This window comes from Wyeomyia smithii, chromosome 3, assembly GCF_029784165.1.
Source record: "Wyeomyia smithii strain HCP4-BCI-WySm-NY-G18 chromosome 3, ASM2978416v1, whole genome shotgun sequence".
Classification (NCBI taxonomy): Eukaryota; Metazoa; Arthropoda; class Insecta; order Diptera; family Culicidae; genus Wyeomyia; species Wyeomyia smithii.
In genome coordinates, this window is record NC_073696.1 from 117,592,261 (window position 1) to 117,607,081 (window position 14,821).

At 41.1% G+C, this 14,821-nt stretch overlaps 1 protein-coding gene across 1 annotated transcript; it reads left to right on the top strand.

Annotated features, from left to right (window-relative positions):
- The first annotated feature begins 6,533 nt into the window (after nt 1-6,533).
- Nucleotides 6,534-14,363, top strand: LOC129730348 (protein sister of odd and bowel). The gene is made up of 2 exons (XM_055689627.1): nt 6,534-8,398; nt 13,300-14,363. Exons 1-2 carry the CDS (start codon nt 7,464-7,466, stop codon nt 13,688-13,690), a joined length of 1,326 nt encoding a protein of 441 aa, XP_055545602.1. The 5' UTR covers nt 6,534-7,463; the 3' UTR covers nt 13,691-14,363.
- The last annotated feature ends 458 nt before the right edge of the window (nt 14,364-14,821 follow it).

Consider the following 14,821-nt stretch of genomic DNA (forward strand, 5'->3'; position numbering starts at 1 on the left):
CTCGACTCTTCACATCAGATCGGAGTGTATCGTTCATATATGTGGCAGATTATTTTTATGGATGATCACGACAACGGTAGGGAAGAGATCTAAAATAGTCGATGATATTGCCACAATGCATAAACGCTAGGCCGTGAACGGCTGGACCTTGGGCTTCTCCACCGTTCGGCGATGCTCTGAGCTCTTTGACGGTGGGTGAGATTGGCTCTCGTTTTGCACATATGTGTGACGGCCACATCATCATCGATTCGCTAGACTTGATTAGGTGCGATCGGCCATTAAACGGCTAATCTATAGTAAGCTGTTCGATCGATACTGACAATAGACGGCTGCTCGTCCGGGATGGGTTATGGTCACGTCATTGTTGATTGATTTTGTTGCCCGTGTGCCGTACTAAATTCGATGCTGTTGGCGCTCAAAAAGTTTTTGTTGTTGTGTTGAAACGATATATATACCGCTTGTCTTAGTTTTTCACCAATAATAATTAAGATTGTTGCATCAAATAACTATTAGTCATGAGTTCGACCACCTATTTAATTAGCCTTCTTCACAGATATGATTGGGCTTGAAGAATATATATAGAAATCAATAGATGAAGAAACCTACCCATGAAGAAGTCTGTCACTTTTTAAATCTGCCAAGTTTTAACTAAATAATCGTACACATTAAATTAAGCTGTAATATTCAAGTATTTCTAGATTGTAATTTAGGACAGCTTTGCATTATCCTATGGTCAACATCATGTATGCTATTCTCTAAAACCTAAAAAAAAAACTATCCTATAAAAAAAACTATCCTATCCTATCCAACACTGAATTTTAAAAACGCTTTAGTAAATGCTGGTGAAGCACGGTCCTAAAATATTTGGCAACACTTTGTAGCAAATGTTTATCGGTGTAAAATGAGAGAACTGTCAAAAATAAACAGATGAGAAACAAGAGAGTATTCGTTTTTTGGTTGTCGAGTTTCCTCGCGTCGGTATAACTGTGAATAGAATTATTTATCATGTAAAAGTGTCTAGATCAGCTGTAAATTATTCTAAGGCTCTTATTTTATTCTTGAAAATACATTTAGAAATATTAAAAACGAATATACTAGTGACACTGTAATCTAACGAAGACATCTGTCTAGAGGATTATTAAAACCATAGGAAGTTCTATGACGTCTAATAAACAATAAGTCACGCTCACGCAATCGTCGAGTAGGAACATAAAACGACACATTACATAACAATGAAGGACTATCAAGATTCCCCTGGATCAGATCAAACGCAAAAATCCTCTGCAAATTATTACGTCTGGAATTAAGCGTCTCCAAGGCGATATGTTTACAGCAGCTTTCATACCTGAGCAGGTTAGCTGGGTCTGACCAAGACAAGTAGCGAAGGGCAAATCGAATAAAGCAACGCTGGACCCTCTCCAGTCGAAAAATTTGCGTTGTATGAACTGGCGACCACACGCATACCGCATATTCCAAAATGCTCTGAACCAGCGAGCAAAACAGCGCCTTGAGAGCATAAATGTCGTTGACGTCTTTGGTGGTACGTCGAATAAATCCTAGTGTTGCGAACGCTTTAGCGGTTGTGATAGAGATGTGCTCGTCGAACTTGAGTTTACTATCAAAGACGACTCCAAGATCTCGGATAGAAGCAACGCGTTGCAAGGTTTTTACTCCAATAGAGTAATCGAAATTTACATTTTTCGATGTTTAATTCCATCCCGTTTTCGAGGCACCAACGTTGTAGCTCATTTATATCCGTCTGTAGTACATAACAATCGAGGTGAGTCTTCACGATGCGATAAATTTTCAAATCGTCAGCGTACAGCAATTTCTCACTTTTCAAACGAGAGCACAGATCGTTGATAAATAATATAAATATGAGCGGACCTGGGACACTACCTTGTGGAACGCCAGATGCGATGGAGAAGTAATTGAGTTTAGCTATAGCAATATTATGTGACACTTTGTCAAACGCCTTTGCGAAGTCGAAATATATGGTGTCGATCTGTTGTCTGTTCTCGATTTCATTTGAAAGGAAACTGGTAAACGTCATGAGATTCGTAGTAGTTGACCGTTTCTTGACAAATCCGTGTTGAGACTCTGATATGAATGGCAGAGAAGCAGTGTAGAGTACGTCGTGGACTAATCCTTCAAAGACTTTCGCCAGGCAGCACAAAATTGAAATACCACGATAATTCTCTACTGCGTGGCTAGAACCAGCTTTGTAAATCGGTTTTCCATAAACTGGGAAATGTACTTTGACGTAGTGAGCTGTTGAAAATAAGTTCTCACGGAATTTTCAGAGAATCAGCGCACTCTTTCAGGAACAATGGCGGTAGATTATCAGTTCGACTAGATTTTTCAAGGCAGACCACACATCATACTGGGATATTTCAACGAGCGGAAGATTGAAGTTGAAAGTTGGGCAGTTTCTCAGACTATCAGGTGAAAATGTTGGTAAGTTTGTGCTATGCACGGATTCAAAAAAGTCGGCGAACAGATTGCTGAACCAACAGGTGATTTTGCAGTTATGCCGTTCAGGGTCATCTCAGTAGGAAGGCGATTGGTGCGTTTGATGTTGCGTATGAATGCCCAAGACGAAGAGGGATAATGTTTAGCAGTCGTTTCCATACGAGCAATGTTATTACGAAACGCCACAGTTTGACATTCGATGTAATGGGACTCAGTTGCCCGAAGGCTCTCACGGTTTTCGGCTGTTCGTGCACGAAAATAACGCTTTCGGTATTTTCGAACAGCATCACGAAGGCGTTGCAGTTCCGCTGTCCACCATGGATTCCGATAAGGAAGGCGTCTACACCGTTTACGCGGAACGTGTGCGTTCAGGATACCCTACAGAGTGTTATAAAATGTACATACCGCTTCATTCGTATCCTTACCACAGAAAAGCGTTCTCCAGTCAACGGCAGACATAGCAGTGTTTAACCCCGGGAAGTCACAGCCTCGAAAGTCGAAGTCGTCAGTTTGGTTCGGGTCCTCGGTGATCGACAAAAAGGTATCATTCACGTCTATGCGAAGAACAAACGGCATGTGATGATTGTCAATTCTGAGAAGAGCTGAGGGTGGTTCGATAAGTTCGACACTATTTGTTTCATTCACAAAGGCTAAGTCCAGTAAACGTCCGCGTGAATTCAACAGAGTGTTGATTTGATGGAGACCAGAAGTAACTATCGATTCAACTAATACGATTTCCTGTTCAGAAGATGCGTTCGACGGCAGCAAACCAGATAGATTCCGCAAATGTAAACACTAGACTTCTGAAGCTTTACGCGAACAATGGCCTGCTCGAGGTTGTTGCAATTATCGATAGCTACAAACCTGCTGCTCAGAGAAACTTTAACCGCAATTAAAACTCCTCTGCCACGTTGAAGATTACTAGTGGATGAGCTCCGATCGCATCGAAATATGCTGTAAGAAGACGATAGTTCCGCATTCGCGATATCCGACCGCAACCAAGTTTCCGCAAGTACAATAATATCATAGTCGCATGACGAAAGCATCAACAATAAATGTCGTGTTTTGGTACGAAGGCTTCTCACATTTTGATAGTACACCGTCAAGTATTCCCGTGAAGAGTTGGTATGGCATGTGGGTTGACTTAAGAGTTCGGAGGACTGGATTCCTATGTTACTATTTACTGGGAGGGTTGATGCCCCTACTGGCTCGTTGAAGTGGCTCCCGTGTCGAGGCGCGGCATTGGTTTCCAAAAATGCTGAGTAATTGGCTCGCTGTTGATGAAGTCCCGAAACTCGATTCCTTGAGGCCAGGTGGAAGGATCCATCGCTTTTGCTCTAAGATCCTTTTGCACTCCAACCTTGAAGGATACAAACGATAACATCGAGAGTGGCTTTCCCTCCGGCGCCAACGATTTCACTATAACATCGTTTGTTTGCAGACACTCTTGAGCAAGGTTTTGCACATCACTCTCTGACACTTCAGGGGAGATTTTAGTAAGATATACTCAAAATTCGTCAACCGAACTCACCACAGGTCCTCCGAGTGCGATATTTGCCTGTTGACCATCATTATCATCTGATTTTTTTTAGTTGCCGTCATTCTAATATATCTTTGTTATAACGATGAGTAAAGTGAAGTTGCATGAAAGCTTATTCTTGAAAACATCAAAAAGCATCAGTTTGTACAAGATTTTAGATATCGTTACTCAGCAAGTGTCCGAATTTGCTAAAATACCTTAACATGACCTCTGTATTCGGGGACTTGCGTGGAATTTAGATTCATTGTTATTTAATCGTTCACATATCGTGACATTTTTCTATGAGCGAGCCGTTTATCCTTTACATGAGCCGTTTTATCATTACAACCCTCCAATCCGCGAATAAAAATATGAAAATATAAAAGATGATAAAAATGAATAGTTTATTTTTTCAAATGCGATTCATATTTAATAAATCTGGCAAAATCGAAGTTTCGACACCTTCCTATATGTCAAATGCAACTGGAAAATATATTAGCCAATTGTTAGGTAAACGTGAGTATAAATTTTGAATATCCCTAAAAATCCAAAAAATCAACGTAAAACCTGATTGAAGAATGAGAGAGAAGGTAGCAAAACAATTTTGACTGATGAAAAATATTCATTAAAAATGGATTCAAAATTAAATCGTATAAATCGAACACAATTCAGATGAAAACAAAATAAATAATAGTAGAGACAAAAATTAGAGTAGAAAAATTTCTATTTGAGGAAATATGGACTAATTCAAGGAATAAGTAAATGGTAACTCAATCGAAAATGAAAGCTATAGTTATAAATGTTTGAAAATGTTGCTACATACGTATATACCTACTTTAACTCTATAGCAAAATATAACGCTTTTATGTTGATGATGCTTTCAGAATTGTTAGTGAAGTCTACATAATAATTAAATATTATTTTCAAAATGATAGTCCTGATACTTCTTGACACATGGTTCAGTACTGGTTTATTGATGCCATTGAATTCAACTTTTCGTCGTTTTGGCAGTCACGAAGCGATTATATTTTTTTCTGTTAAATATAGATGTAATTGATTTAATATTGCGTGAATGAATATTTCCAAAACTGTAATAAATGTGAATCAAAATTAAATTTCTATACCTAGATTTCCTATAAAAAGAATAGAGAGAGAATAGATACTTCCAGAATCCAATCATTGTCACCAAATCGATTTAAAATGGAAATTCATACATATTTAGTATTTTAAGTCATAACTTGCCCCTCACACTAAGCGAGTAAGATCCCGACCCGATCCTAATTAGATGAAGTGCCTTCAATTTATCAGTCGAATAATTGCAGTATCATTTTCAACAGTCGATTGAAAGCAATATGCCTATTTCTGCAGCCAAAGCACCGCGAGTAACGAAACCGGAGTCTGGCCAGTTCTCACGAGCCAAAAAAAAAGAAAAAGAAAATAAAAGAAAACAACGTATAGAACAGAGGAGTGAAACCTCAAAGTCATACCTGCTCCGCACGTTGCGCCTCGACCAGACACACGAGAGCATAAAAGAAACAACATAAAGCATACACCCTCGCAACAGCCTCGGGTGGTTTCTGAGCTCGCACGAGTCCTAAATCCAGCCGAGATGCTGTGGAATATATATGGGAAAGACATGCACAGAGCGCGACCGTCCACGAGTAAAGGGCTATTCCCACTGCTTCCGTTCCGGGACCGGGCCGTGGCTGTTCCGCGTGTCGTCCGGGCTCGTTTGAGATTGATTGCATGCGTTCTTATGAACGCATTCACACCGACGCGCCGTGCCCAGACCGGGGCAGCGTTGAGTTGCCGTCGTGCTGCCGCAGTGCGAGAGAAAAACTATCGTTGCCGACGATACTTTGTGTTGGCCGGAGAGTGCACGGAAGGCACTCGGGTGGATGCGTGTATGTGTAGTGACATATTTCGCGCGGAGTGAGCTGCGGTATGATAAAAAGAGAAAGACGTTCTTTCACATACACACATCAACATTTCTCAGCCAGAGCGCAGCGCGGGCACGGTTCAAGCACGGCGCAGTGTGAATGCATGAAAAGTCCCGGACGAGCCCGGTCCCTAGACGGAAGCAGTGGGAATAGCCCTTAAAACAAATGTCGAGAAAAAGGCAACGTCAGGCCAAGAGGGTTCCCAACATCCCATCCATTTGTGAAAGGGCCGTTGAAGCGTAAGCTTCATAAGCACCAACACACAGCAATGCAAATGTTTTGCTCTCCCGTTCCCGACAGGTTTTGGAGAAACTCAGCCAGCAGCAGAGGGCAGGTTCCAATCCGATTAAGCGACGACGGTTCCAACAGGTATCGAACACTCTGTCGGTTGCGGCAGGCGGGTATAAGCGGCAAGCGAAAATGTTGATTCTTGTTCTCTTTCTCTTGCTTTTGTCTGCCGTTAGCGGATCTCTTCGTACGAGTGGGCCATAAAGGTGCAAAGCATCCATAAAGTTGATCCTCTCTCGAAGTTTGAGCTGACAACGGATCGAAAAAAATAAAACGTTTCCTTCTGGCTAACTCGCGAGAGTGGCTGGCCGAAAAACTGTTCAGCACAAGAGACACACCGTGAGAGAGGGTGATGTTGCTGTGTGGGTTGTCGATAGCAAAGTGTGCGCTTGCTTCAGGTTTTAACCAGGCTCAACTCGAACATTGAATACTGGCTGTAAGTCCGCCAAACCGTGTCTATATCATAGAAGAGAAAGAGTCCGTGTATCAGTATGCAGCGCAATACGGTAGACGGCAGAACTACACGAACGACGACGACGACGACCGCGACAACGCGGAGTTGAGACCAGCAGCCAGCCAGTCACGGTCTCCGGTGCCAGAAAGTCACAAGTGCCTTTTTTTATTAGGGTGTGTAATCCGTGCGCGTAAATTTCTGTTTTCCGTTTCCGTCCCAGCAGCATCCAATTGGAATCCTGAGCAGTTGAGGAATTTTGTATCTTGGCAGCTTCCTTTCAGCTGTCGGTGTGCGTCAGTGTGAGATTGTGTGGGTGACCCAAGAATGTTCCGAAAACCACTGATCATAGTACTGCAATTCAAGTGTGACAAAACACAGTTTGATTAGGTCTTTGTTTACCTACTCCTTATCAGCTCTCGATAACATTGTCGGTGGAGTTCAGGCGAGGAAAAAAATCGTTTGTTCTTACCGCCTCGTGTCGTACATGTGTGAGAAGGAGCATGCGCGTGGTTTACGTAAACAATTAGCCTTTTACATGCCGGTGCAAATAGACCTTAAAGTTTGAAATCCTGACGCTTCGCCGCACGCGTTCACGAAGCCTGACCCGAAGATTGACGAACCTGTAAGTGGGTGTGAAGAAGATTGCATTATTCAACAACTGGTTGGTGCTACGATGAGATCATAACTTTGTATGAGAGCGACCAGGTGATCAATATCAATCAGATTGTGGTTTGTTTAATCGTTTGCTTGATAAACACACAAGCCGTTCCCGAGTTGTGGCTGGTGATAGATGTTATTGGAGAGTGACGGCGGTCGAGCGATCGTAATGGAGCAATCGAATGATTCAGCTGCCGCCACGGCGTCGGCAGCGGCCAATAATGTACCGCGAAGTTCACAACCGGGTGATTTTGCAACAGCCGCCGCGGTCGTGCTTTCACTGCAGAGCACCATGGTAACCAGTCTGCAGCAAGCCGCTCTTATGCCAGCAAATTCTCCAGCTGCAGCTGCATTTAACCTTCAGGCGCTGGAATCATATCTCACCCTGCAAAGAATAACCGGAAAATCGGATGTGCTGCGCTTGTCCAATCGAACACCATTGCCCTCGATGCCGCTTACTTCTTCGTCTTCATCTACTATTACCTCTGCCACCGCAGCGAACACGGTAACTGCGGATGATATGCTGATGGACACGCAACCGGTGCAGCAGCTGCTCCAGAACAATGACCTTTCCGATGAACTTCCGGTTCTCGATCAAGACGATGATCTCAACTTTGATGACCCCATGCACGATTCAACCTCCGACGGGAACTCCCTCGACACCGGCTACCCTAGCCTTGTGTTAAACGCTGCATTTCACCAGCAAATGAGTGCCGATAAGTTCAAAACTCTTGCAGCGGCTACATCACCTTCAAGTTCTGCTGCCGCTGTGGCAGCCGCTGCTGCCGCCGCTAGTCTAGTTGCAAACACTGCAGCCGCTGTGTCGAAAAAATGTACTCCCACATCTACAGCTACAGCTGCAAGCGTTCAACAACAATCAACCTCGGGAATTGCTGCCACCGCCGGTCAAAGGCCGAAAAAACAGTTCATTTGCCAGTTTTGTAAACGACAGTTTACCAAGTCCTACAATTTGCTTATTCACGAACGAACCCACACCGATGAGCGGCCATATTCGTGTGATATCTGCGGCAAGGCGTTCCGCCGGCAGGATCATCTCCGAGATCATAGGTAAGATTGAAGCCCATTTTAATTCAACTCCCGACACACCGAACAGCAGTGGACTAAAGCATGCTGGCTTGAAATTCGAGAGTTTCGATATTTCTGGTAACGGTCGGCCCAATAGGTCACCGTGCTGTGTTCCACTTTAGTTCCAAGACCTATCAATTTTTTTTTTCTTGACCGGAATGTTTTTCTTTTTATTCTCACTCTCTCTTTCTCTTTTCTCGGTGTCTCTTTCTTCGGTCTCCGTCCACTTGGTTCGTTCGTACCTTCCGACTCACCTCACATCCGCAGGTCTGCGTGAAGAAAGCAAACCCCGAGTGCACACCTTTTATTTACGCACTTTATCACTTGTGACTTTTACGATCGCTATTATTAATACGCTACACCGCCGCCGTCGTCGTTGTCGTCGTCGTGGCATAAGATCCCAAACCCGATTCCAAACCCGCGGGGAATGCGAGTTTTGAAATAGTTTATTTTATAACGCTTTTAGTGAGATGACCGATTTCAAGTATTAACCGACGACAAGCGAAAAAAAACGACAAGGAAGCCACAAAAGAAAAAAAAATCTAGAATCTCGAGCTAACCCAGTACAGTTTAAGTCCAAATTGTAATGTGATTTATTTTTGTTAATTTGCTCTCTCGTACTAATAAAGATTTTATTTTCTTGTAAAACCCCAAACCACTTCTTCAAATGTCATCCTGGAAGAAACTCATATTTGCCCTCTTTCAATCTGTCACGTCAAATGCGAGGTTGCGGTTGTTGCGGTCGATCCCGGCGACGGGACGCGAACTCGTGAACTTATCGCATAACGCGCGAAAATTTATGACACCTGGGACACTTTGCATTTCGCGGTTCGTCGCTTGACTCCTCGCGAGCAACTTCTCAGAACCGGTGTTGTAGGTGTGACTAAAATCGTGTATTTTAGAGCTCTAAAAGCTAAAACAAAAGAAACGCTGCTCCGACCGACGGATACAGCTCGGATTATGTTAATTTTTCGATGATAGACACCGGTTCGGACGCTCGATTCCGTGGAGCGTGGAATTTATGTTCTTCATGATAACCGAATCGGGCGTTGGACGCACCTTCGCCGAGAACCGCAACAGTCTGAAGTTCACGTAAGTTCCCTGCGGGTACAAATAAATTGGAAGATTGCTGTTTCGAGTCTCACCTTCGCCTACCACCTGCACCGGCCGGTCGAATTTCTTCGCACAATTTTCCTCTCGCGCTAATGATTTCATCGTGATTAATCGACCGGATTCGGGTTCGGCGCGAAACGATCAATACAGGCGGAATTTCGGATCGACTATTTGGCAAGCGCGCGTGCGCAAACTTTTGGCTGCGGTTTGACAGATAAACAGTATTCGGCGGGTTTGGCACAACGTTGTCGATATGCGTTGACACAAAGTCCAGTACTGTCAATGAACTTTCGCGGTGTGTTGTTTTATAATCAGTGAATGTGCGTGTGTGTGTCCCAACTTTGCCGTAGAATCATTCTAAGCTAAGGTAGGTAGACAATTGTGATTTTAATTCGCTTTTGCTAATCTACTTGGCCTAATTTCCAGTATGTTTTTTTTTTCTCTTTCAAATATTGATCACACCAGTTGCTATTTTGCAGATTGTTTATTAACTAAGAAAAAAACGGAGAAATCACACACGCACACGCACTAACTGATTTAAACACATCATTCATCCTTTGACGATCATGCAGCCATTGATTTGCTCGACGTGTTTCAAGGTTTCGAGAAAGAAAGATTTAATTTGAGTTCTCCAGAATGACAAGAAGAGTGGTGGCGTTCTACCAATTTTGATAAGCATGTTTTTTATTGGTGAATTTTTTATTGGTGAATGGTACAAAATCGGTAGTTAATTCAAAAGTTTCAGTCTCAGTTTCAATTGGCAAAAGACGGGACGTTTAGATACAGATTATTTAGTTATGCGAAACTCTTGATTTTAATGTTTAAATTAAAATAATGCAGTCCCAGTCGTTGATATGATACAGCTTGGTTTTGATAAACCGCTTTGTTGTGAGAAACAAAAAATAAATTATGAAATATTGCAGAATAACTGAGCTTGTAATATTTTTGGAAACAGATAATTTTAATGAAAAAATGAACGAATGAAATTTCACAATAAGACAGAAGACAATTACGCATATACGCTTTTGGTCTTTCGTTGAATTTGAAAGTTTTCAGGTTGTAACGTTTCTGGGTATTTACTACAAATACTAAATGTGTAAAATCAAATATTTCGTTATTGTAAGAAACAACAATGTCAAACGAAGTAAGGTAAACTTCGTTTGCCTTCCAAAAATGGAATTTGTCACGGTTTTTAAAAAAATTTCAGGAAACTCTCAAAAGTTCAGAAATAAAGACAACCATGCGTTTCCATTTCAACTTCGTTTGCCTTCCAAAAATGGAATTTGTCACGGTTTTTAAAAGATTTTAGGAAACTCTCAAAAGTTCAGAAATAAAGACAACCATGCGTTTCCATTTCATTGGTATCCAATGGAGGAAGCGCCGTGTTTATGACGATTGCAAAGAAAATGTGAGTTAAAATCCGTATCCTTATGCACTGGAATATTTGCTTGTGAGATATAATTATTTTAATTTATTATTCAATAATTTTAATAATCAACAAAAACGTATTAAAATCAACCTCTAAGTTAATCGCATGAAATTGTTAAATTTCAGTTAAAGTATTGATTAAACCACATTACTGATGCAGTAATCTGAACGTACAATGGCGATTGCATCGAATCCGCGACAATTGTTCACATCAGTGCTTTTATTCTCTTTCCTCCGTGTTTGAAATATTTCGTTGAATTATTTCAATGAAATGTCATTTCGTTGCAACTTTTCTTGAGCTATAGACCATGACTTACTCTGCTCTGGTTTACGGGTTTTACGCATGACTTTTCCAATAGGGTATATGCTAAGCGTTACACTATAAAAATATGTACTATGTTTGATTACTTCCTTACTTACCTCATATACTTACTTACTTACCTCATATACGATTACTTACTTACTTACCTCATATACGATGTAATGTTGTCGAAATGAGTTTATTATTACATGTCATAAGCACTGCAAATTGAAAAGCAATTAAGCTTTTCTTCTGCTTTGTGTAATTTGATACAAATCTTCTGAAGTAGGTATATGGGTTCATTATTTTTCAAACTAAATGATCAATTATAACGAAAAGCCGTACCTATGTTGAATACAACTCCATCGTAACCCAATTTAGAAAACTTCGCAACTTCTGAAATGCAATGTGGATGTACATACTGTTTGCATACTTTTTGTAGAAAATAACCCGAAAATATCATTTGGATTTCGAGTGAAACAACACGCTTTGCCAGACAATTTTTGACAAACAAAAATAGTGGTCTCTAAGCTTAAGGGACACAATCCCGTAGAAGCGAGAAGTAAATGAATTTGATTTGGCAGAACGTTTAGTTGCAGACCTTGGGTTACTAGAAATTATAATAACGGTATCTTTTCCATTGATTTCCAAACTTAAGAGTATGAGTTCAAAAAATCTATCAATTTGGTCTACTCTTACTATATTTTCTATCATCATTGTAGTTCATCGTTTACTTATTTTTGGTTGAATTTTCTGAGTAAATATATCTTACAAAATGGATGCCTTTGGTTTCAGGATTTGTGTTTTTTGAGTTAAAATACAGTTATAATACAAAGTCTAACACATAATTCATATTTTTTTTCTATAGCTTCTTGATTATTTTCAACTCAACAAAACTTAAAACTTATCGTAAAATAGAATTAAATACTCCCGATTAACTCTGCAAATAAGTTTGCCGGTTCGTGAGAAGGAACCCGGCCCGTTCGGGATGCTGACGTGAGGCGATCCTCCGTGCGATCTCCCAGCGCAAACCGATTCCCGCCGGGCTGGCTGCTGGTGATCCCCCGTGGCTCGTCCGTGTCGATTCCCGCAAAAGGCACGCGAGAACAAGCTTGTCGGTTTTGGTTTTCCAGCGTCGCGTCGAGTACCATACGAATATTATAAAAATCGAAAACATGTTTCCGTTCCGCATTTTTTGTTGTTGTGAATCGCGTCAACACGGGCCTCTGGCAGCGGAATAATAAAAGACTGAAACTTCTAAAGGCGATCTCCGCTGGTTGCGGCCGCTGTATGTGTGCTTGCAGCGGCGTTGCCGCCGCGACCGCGGTGAGTTGTCCGGTCAAATTGGTTGGAATCTTCTGACGTTTGAGCTGTCATCGCGGCCCGTCCTGAGCGATATCTGAGACGTGTACCACCCGATCAGAGTTGATCGAAAGCATTGAAAAGCAGCGACCATCCGGTTACTTTGGTTAAGTTCCGCGTGTACAAATTTTGGTGGGCATCGTTTGCATTTTATTCTGTGTTTTTTTTTGTTTTCACATTTTGCGGATTCTCTTCCGTCCAAATGCCTCTCCTGTCTTTTGTTCACAATCACGACGAATCGGTGTCTGAGTGGACACAAAACCGTTGACGATGAGATGACTAGACAATTGATGAAATCAATATAAAAATATTATGTTTTTATTCATCCGACATCTGTTAATGCTTAATCTTTGATAAAGATGAAATATAAGAACGGAATGAAGAAGGAACACCAGAAATAACGTCGGAGCGATTTTTGACGCGTGGTCGGCGGGTAGAAGCGTGTGGTAGGGGGGAAAGGGTTACATTTAGTGATTTCTTCGTTCTTTTTTTTTTGCTTTCCGCGCGATGCACGCATTGTCTCAACCGCTTAGCTGAGCTCATCTCATGCTTTACGATTTCTGCTTGGCTCTTGATTTTTCATGAAATCCTTCGTGTTTTATGTTTCCCTTGGCCTCCAACATTTAATATCTTTATTTTTCTTCATCCGTGTTTTCTCTTCCCGAAAAATTGATCGCAGATACATCCACTCCAAGGAGAAACCCTTCAAATGTCTGGAATGCGGAAAGGGATTTTGCCAGTCGCGGACGTTAGCCGTGCACAAGATACTACACATGGAGGAATCACCGCACAAGTGCCCGGTGTGCAGCCGGAGTTTCAATCAGCGATCGAACCTGAAAACGCACCTGCTCACTCACACGGATATTAAACCGTATCACTGCGCGGCTTGCGGTAAGGTGTTTCGACGGAATTGTGACTTGAGAAGGCATAGCCTAACGCATAACTTGGGAGCAAGCGACGGCGTCGGTGTCGATGGTCAGTTGGATCTAACGGGTAGTTCCTCGTCCTTAGGTTCCGCAGGTGCCGAATCGAACACCATCGATCTAATGGCATTGGCCGGAGCTGATTAGTGTTTTTGTAGAACTTTAAAGCGTCAGATTAGTGAGAGTGCCTTCGATTTATGTACAATTTGAGGTTCGTCGCTTAAGAATTGCGGCAGTTATTCAATTTATTTTGTTCTCGAACAATTCGTGAATTGTTATTTGATAACCATGATGAAACAAACTATAATTCTAGACTATTGCACATGTGATGAAAAAGTATTGAATTTACAAAACTGATATATCGTTCATTAGAAACAGGAGTGCTTCCTGTGTGGAACAAAAATCTTCGCGATTTATATTCTGTTAGGCACTTTCTTGTTAGATTATAACATAGCCATAGATTCAAGCAGTTCTTTATTTTATGAGACGAATATTCTAATTATAAATCCTTACAATGATATCAACTAAACACAAGTTAAGAACTGAGAACAAACTATGTATTGTTGTTATTAGTAAAACTATTAAAGCATGACACTCGTTGCAATGAGTAGTTAATTAGATTAGGTTAGTACTTGTACATACACTGAAGTGAAACACAATGACTGTTTTATACATATACTGCTTGGTTACAATCAACTGAATAAAAGGATAGATAATAATCAAAAGTTAAATTAAATTGAGCAAAACTTAATGCACAATTCCATGGCCTTTACTCTAAAAAAGAATATAAGAATTGAAATAAAGTGTTATGTACATTGAATCATGTGTTTAATATTTTCTCATTTGCTTTTGAAAGACACAAATGATTGAGAGGTAAGTACATTAAAAATCAATTGATTTGAGTTGGTAAGCGCAGTTAATCACGAGACTTGTTATGTTGTACCATGCAAAGCATAACACTGGTCAACACAAGTTCACTCCAAAAGCAAAAACCAGAAAAAAAAAGATTATAGCTGATCAACCATTCCTATAAATTTGGTATCCCTAGCCACTAAATTTTTTTCAGATACTCAAATGAGTTTTCTCGTAAATATAACGTTAAAGCGACGAACTCGGCGAGCACATAACGTGTGCCACTCTTACGTAGGTTGACGCGTTTAGTAATGGCTAGGAGCACCAAAATTCATAGGAATGGTTGAAGCTATAATCTTTCAATTATTCCGATTTAAGCTTTTGGAATGCACTTTTTCATTTTCTCGACCAGTTAAATCATGATTA

Bases quoted from the DNA above. Each gene is read 5' to 3' on its own strand.
- LOC129730348 (XM_055689627.1), top strand. From the start codon at position 7,464: ATGTTATTGGAGAGTGACGGCGGTCGAGCGATCGTAATGGAGCAATCG. The intron at 8,399-13,299 runs GTAAGATTGAAG...AATTGATCGCAG, and splicing joins GATCATCTCCGAGATCATAG to ATACATCCACTCCAAGGAGA.